This window comes from Phalaenopsis equestris, unplaced genomic scaffold, assembly GCF_001263595.1.
Source record: "Phalaenopsis equestris unplaced genomic scaffold, ASM126359v1 Scaffold201194, whole genome shotgun sequence".
NCBI classification, from domain to species: Eukaryota; Viridiplantae; Streptophyta; class Magnoliopsida; order Asparagales; family Orchidaceae; genus Phalaenopsis; species Phalaenopsis equestris.
Genome location: NW_018220973.1, coordinates 78,286 through 85,418, shown reverse-complemented (window position 1 = coordinate 85,418; position 7,133 = coordinate 78,286). Strand labels below are relative to the sequence as shown.

General features: G+C 35.2%; 1 protein-coding gene across 1 annotated transcript in view; it reads left to right on the top strand.

Moving 5' to 3' along the window:
• The window catches only part of LOC110035985, a 5,973-nt gene extending 2,347 nt beyond the window's left edge, over positions 1-3,626 (top strand). Inside the window, exons 2-3 of the mRNA XM_020740324.1 lie at positions 3,105-3,333; positions 3,420-3,626. Of these exons, the coding sequence (XP_020595983.1) occupies positions 3,105-3,333; positions 3,420-3,433 (243 nt within the window). The 3' untranslated portion in view covers positions 3,434-3,626. The remainder of the gene's footprint in view (positions 1-3,104; positions 3,334-3,419) is intronic.
• The last annotated feature ends 3,507 nt before the right edge of the window (positions 3,627-7,133 follow it).

Below are 7,133 nucleotides of genomic sequence, written 5' to 3'. Positions count from 1 at the left end.
CCAATGTCCTAACAAAAGAATCATGGTGATAAGAGACAATGGAGAGTTTGAGACTGATGGAGAATTAGAAATTGACTATATACCACCAATAAAGGACATTGAATGTGCAGGATATGCGGTCACAGGAGAATTGTTAGTCACAAGAAGGGCTTTAAGTATGCAGACCAAGGTTGATGAGGGAATTCAAAGAGAAAACATTTTTCATATTAGGGGCCATGTACAAAACAAGGTATGTAGTATGATCATTGATGGAGGAAGTTATAATAATGCTGCTAGCACTATTTTGGTTGAAAAATTAGGACTGCTAACCATCAAGCCAAGCAGGTTTTGGTCTCGTTTCTCATTGGAAAATACAAAGATGAAGTCTTGTGTGATGTAGTACCAATGCAAGCTGGCCATTTGTTACTAGGCAAACCCTGGCAATTTGACCGACGAGTTAAACATGATGGTTTCACTAGTAAATACTCATTTGAAGTAAATGATAGAATTATCACTCTTTTGCCAATGACACCAAAGGAGTTCTACGAGGATCAAGTGAGATTGCAAAATGATTATTGTGAAATGAAAAGGAGTGATCAACATAAAGAGGCTGACCCGAATGAGAAAAAGGAAGAAATGGAACAAGCAGCAATGAAGAGAAAAGAAGAAAGAAAACAAAAGAATTTTTATGCAAAGGCAAGTGAGATCAAGAGAGCATTATTTTTAAACCAAACAATAGTTTTACTTCTTTATAAAGAGGCATTCTTAAACACTAATGAATGTGACAATACTTTGCCTAAATACTTTGTTGTTTCTCTTTTGCAAGAGTTTCAAGATGTCTTTCCTGAGGGTATTCTACATGGTTTACCACCCATTCGAGGGATTGAGCATCAAATTGATTTTATACCAGAAGCCACCATTCCAAACCATCCAGCTTATAGAAGCAATCCCGAGGAGACAAAAAAGTTACAAAGGCAGGTTGGGGAACTAATAGAGAAGGGGTATGTGAGAGAGAGCATGAGTCCATGCGTTGTTTCGATAATTCTAGTTCCTAAGATGGATGGGTCTTAGAGAATGTGCGTGGATTATTGAGCCATCAATAGTATTACGATAAAATATAGACACCCTATTCCTCGCTTAGATGATATATTAGATGAGTTACATGGATATTGTGTGTTTTCTAAGATTGATTTTAAAAAGTGGATATCATCAGATTAGGATGAAAAAAGGCGATGAGTGGAAAACTGCTTTTAAGACAAAATATGGTTTGTATGAATGGTTAGTTATGCCTTTTGGTTTAACTAATGCACCTAGTACTTTCATGAGACTAATGAACCATGTTTTGCGAGCTTTTATTTAAAATTTTGTTGTGGTCTATTTTGATGATATTCTGATCTATAGCAAAAACATGAAGGATCATGTTGAACATTTAAAACTTGTTTTAAATGTTTTGAGAAAAGAAAATTTATTTAGTAACTTGGAAAAGTGTACCTTTTGTACCAATAAACTTTATTTCTTAGGATTTGTTGTGATTGCGCAGGGTATACAAGTTGATGAAGAAAAGGTGTGTGCTATGCATGAGTGTCCTAGTCCCACTAGTATAAGCAATATTCATAGTTTTCATGGACTTGCTAGTTTATACCGAGGTTTGTGAAAGAATTTATTAGCATAGCTGCACCAATCACCGAATTAATCAAAAAGAACATTGGGTTCAAGTGGGGAGAAGCGCAGGAAAAAGCATTTCAAATGATCAAGGAAAAACATACCCATGCCCTATTTTGAGTTTACCTGATTTTTCTATGACATTTGAAATTGAATACGATGCTTCAGGTATTGGCATAGGTGCTGTTCTTATGCAGGAGCGAAGACCAATTTCTTATTTCAGCAAAAAGTTGAGTGGGAACACCTTAAACTGTCCAACTTATGACAAGGAGATGTATGCATTGGTTAGGGCCTTGGAAACTTGGCAGCACTACCTTTGGCATAAGGAGTTTATCATGAGAGTCTTTGAAGCACTTGAAAGGTCAACACAAGCTAAACAAAAGGCATGCTTGTTGGGTGGAGTTCATTAAGACATTTCCTTATGTCATTTGATACAAGCAAGTTAAGGAAAATGTGGTTGCTGATGCTCTTTCTCGAAGGTATGCATTACTTTCTACTCTTGATGCAAAGTTACTTGGTTTTGAACATATTAAAGATTTATACTATGATGATGTTGATTTTCGTAATGAATATCGAGCTTGTGATAAAACTGCTTGCGGTAAATTCTTTAAACATGATGGGTTTCTATTTTGAGAAAATAAGTTATGTGTGCCTAAAAGTTCTTTGCGAGAATTGCTTGTACAGGAATCTCATGGAGGGGGATTAATGGAACATTTTGAAGTTGCAAAGACTTTATTTGTTTTGTAGGAACACTTCTATTGGCCACACATAAGGCGGGATGTTGAGAGGATTTGTGGTAGGTGTGTCACATGTCGACAAGCTAAATCTCGAGTGCAACCCCACGATTTGTATACTTCTTTACCAATTCCTAATGCACCTTGGATTGATATTTCTATGGACTTTGTGCTAGGTTTGCCTAGGACTAAACGTGGTATAGATTCAATTTTTGTGGTGGTGGATCGATTTTCCATAATGGCAAATTTTATTCCATGTCACAAAACTGATGATGCTTCTAATATTGCAGATTTGTTCTTTAAGGAGATCATAAGATTACATGGTATGCCTAAAACAATTGTTTCTGATAGAGATCCTAAGTTTTTTAATTACTTTTGGAAGACCTTGGTGTAAGTTAGGAACCAAATTATTGTTTTTTACAACTTGTCACCCACAAACCGATGGTCAAACTGAAGTAGTAAATAGGACTTTGTCTAATTTGTTCTAAAGTAAATAGGACTTTGTCTAATTTGTTAAGGGCAATCATAAGGAAAAATATCAAAATATGGGAAGATTGTTTACCACATGTTGAGTTTGTTGATAATAGGGCTGTTCATTCTACTACTAAATTTTCACTTTTTGAAATTATTTATGGTTTTAATCTTTTAACGCCATTTGATTTAATTCCATTACCTATTTCTGAGCATGTTAACTTGGATGGTAACAAAAAGGTTGAGTTTGTAAAGCAGATACATGAGAAGGCACAACTGAATATTGAAAAAAGAACAAAGCAATATGAAAAACATGCCAACAAGGGGCGACACAAAATGATCTTTGAACCTGAAGATTGGGTTTGGTTACACTTGAGAAAGGAAAGATTTCCAGAACAAAGGCATTCCAAACTACTTCCAAGAGGAGATGGTCCTTTCCAAGTAGTTGAGTGTATCAACAACAATGCTTACAAGCTGGATCTACCAGGTAAGTATAATGTGAGAGTCACTTTCAATGTTACTGATTTATGTTCTTTTGATATAGACACTGATTTGAGGACAAATCCTTTTTAGGAGGAGGGGAATGATGCAAATGATAGCATGGATGGCAATGGCACGACTTCAAGTGAAGATTTAATTCAAGTTCCATGTGGGCCAATTACTAGATGCCGTAAAACGAGGGTGAAAGAAGCTCTTAATGGATTATTTCAGGAGGCTTGGACTCAAGCCAATTCATGGGGAACTAAGGAGAAAGAGCCACAAGGATTTATCAACTTATTCCAAGCCCAAGGATAAAGGAGTCAAATTATTATGACTGGATATTTTGTATTTTTATTATGGTTTAATAATGGCATGCATGCCAACTTGATGTAGTTTTCATTTATTTTAGAAGATATTTTATTTTCTCTTTTGTTTTCTTGTAAGCTTTAACCTATATATAGGCCTTATGTTAAATGAGAAGAGAACTTTTGATTCTTGCCAAAAAAAATACTTGCATTTGGGTTCTCTCACACTGTTTCCTTAGGATTCTAATGGAACTATAGGACATCGCCTAAGGAGTTCTTTCCCAACTTATCAAGCAGATTTTCACCCCATTTGTGGCGTCTTCTATTATACCAATGTTCTTTCCTCACGTCAAGCATAGGATTGCGGTCTTATACCAACGTTCTTGTTTGCGTTGAGCATTGGGTCAAGGTTTACCTCCAACCATCCATTTTATCGCAGGTTCTACCTATAATTTGGTTTGTTCCAGCCATGGGACGGTTTTATTGTTTGGTTTCTTACATCACATAAGAATTTCCATCAATTCTCTTCGGTTTTGGCATGCACATAGATTTTCTAATAAGAACATCGATCCCCACGATCCTGTCTTGCATATATGCAAATCAGGTAGGCCATTGCAGCAGGTTTAAAACAGAAAGCTTTGGGGTTAGCTATATGGCCAAAACTTTATAATCTTTAGTGCAAGCACTGAAAATTAACAGAGGTTGATCTGTACATCGGGTAAGTCTTAGCTTTGGTAATTTAAAAGTAGAAAATTTTAATTAATATAAGAAAATTTTAAAGCACGTGCAGCACAACACTATTTGATTTAATTTGCAAAATAACAAATCAAACTCAAAAGGGAGATGTGAAGCATTTTATGACCCAGTGGGGGACCCATTTTTCACACACAATGCCTAGGTGGAACTAGTCCACCAACGCACCTATCGGGGTCCGCCCGCACATGAAGATTAAAAGAGTCCTTAATGGCCTCCTGAACCCCTCCGTTCAAAGGTGATTAAATGACACTCCTGAAGTCCAAAGAGCTGGCCATACTTTCCTAAGACAGAAAATACTTTCCTAAGACAGAAATGGGTAAAGTATGTCAACAGAAGAAGAGTAATTTGGTCCAAGAGGGACATTGACTCATTATTGATGTGTGAGGATAATATTTTCTTATTTAAATGGAGAGAAAAGCTTGTCCCCAGTGGAGTCGCAGAAGCTATCAGCACTATTTTAGTTAAGGAGTTGCCTGTAAGAAGCTATCGGTCGCCGGAATAAAAATCTTGTCGCCCGCTTCGGAAGGACGTTTTAATGTTTAGAAAAATATGAAATCAAACTGACCCCATATTCTTCATAGTTTAAATTAAAGAGCGTTGTACCTCAAACTTTGTATATATCTCGAAAGATAAACACAAGACTTGAGGATGAGACTCGATCAAATAAACTGAGAAATATATGATGCCCGTTTGGTCTGTGAAACCGTTTTATTTACCGACAATTTCCCCTATTTAATATAAATAATTAAAAAGGGTTTATATTAAGCTGGGATTGGATGAGCTTCCTATAAGGGCAAGCCCCTATAATTAATTACATCCTAAATGACTGAAGTCATCTAAGAAGACTCTCGATAAAAATCAGGAAATTTTATCTTCAAGGATTTCAAAAGGATAGGACTTTTCAACGATACCGGACAAAGAGGTGTGTCATGGGATTGATTCAAATTTGGAGCATTTTATTTTGGAATCTAAAGGAGGAAGAATTAGGGGATGTCATAGATCCAGAGGAGAACCTTGGTGACCTCCCAAGCTATCCTATTGTTTGGCTTCAATTTTGAGGAGAAATTATTTAAATGTTTCATCCTGTCAATTTTATTTAATTAGGGCTTATATTTGTGTGAAACGATCACACAAATAGCCTAGAAGATGTGAGGAATGAGGTCGTGACGAACGATAACCTCAGAATCCTAATACGAGTTAGGGCTTACATTGTACAGTAGAGCCGTATAAAGGCATAAAGATGAGGTGAGGATTTATGTTGCATAAGCAGACAACCTCAAAATCCTATGGCATGGTTGTTTAATTCTAAGGAAGGAAATTGGTTTAGCTGGGGAAAATAGATTTTGCTGTTGAAGATGGTCGTGCTGCCCACTATGCTAGCACCAAGCTCCTCTTCATGGCGAGTTTAAGTTTTCTAGGGTTTCAAGTTATGATGTCAAATCAGATGGCCCTATGGTTGATGTTCTTTAAATGTTATAGGGGATGTTAAAGTTGATTATAGCGACACCGGTTAGAATCTCACGGGTCACTCGTTCTAGTACCACTATTTTCTATTGGATTCAGTTAGTCCAAATGAATTTACTAAACTCAACTTAATGAGTTTCATACTTTCATTTAAACCATAGGAAGCCTCGTTAGCAACCGTAGGTTACCTCATCCAAGGGATTCTCGATCATTCGATAGAGACGTCTTAATTTAGTTGTAGTTGTTGTTTTGTGTGATGTTTGTGATTAAATTATGAGTTGTCTTATATTTTAAATGTTGTGGAGGTGATTTTTATTTTGATTGATTTTAATTTTGGTTTTGGGTTTTGGTTTTGTGGCTATCCTGACAGTTTTAGTTTTCATGCAGGGTGACATTGTTGTTTAGCATGCAAGTTTATGTTTTGTTCTTACATGTAGGTAAGTAAGCATAGTGTGGAAAGCTTAAGAAAAGATAATGTTGTAAACTATAAAAGCGTACCTGGTGTGTCATCTCATTCCACCACCTGAAACTCAAAATGCATGTTAGAGCATTTTATGCAAAGCTGAAAAAGTAAGGTTTTAGTGACGATCCCTTGATACTGTTAATATGCACAGTACAACAATAATTCATATTATATTTCACTTTTTCAGATTATATTTCACTAACAATAATTCATATTATATTTCACTTTTATTTCCTTACTTTGTAACAAAACCAAAAACTTGATCCTGAAGAAAAATATTAATTTATATATATTGGGAGTATATATTGGGAGACTACGCAAGTATATATATCGTTATCAAGTAATATAGGAATTTTTTATTAAGACTTGAACATCGAAACCACAGGGTGAATACACGATATGCTTTATTAAACAACAAACTTTAATTTTTAATAAAAAGATAACTATCTAAACTAAAGATGATTTTTACTGTAATGAAAATTTAAATATTTTTTCGTATTTTCAATATTTTGATAGAACAATTATAATTTAAAAAGATAACTAGAGTTTTTCTAGAAGAAAAGCACTAAATATGAAAATATCTTTCTTAAAATATCTTTCTATGAAAATATCTTTCTTCTTGTTATGAATCAATAATAATTATAGGAATTCTATTGTGGAAGTATGCAAATTGTGTTTTGTCAAATAGAAACAATAACATTCTTTACCCTTACTAACCCTTACTAGAGATGCTATAAATACTTTAAAGTTTGAATAGTTCTGAAGACCGACAAGGCAGGGAAGATAATTGCTCTCACTCTAGAATTCCCTTGATTCCCT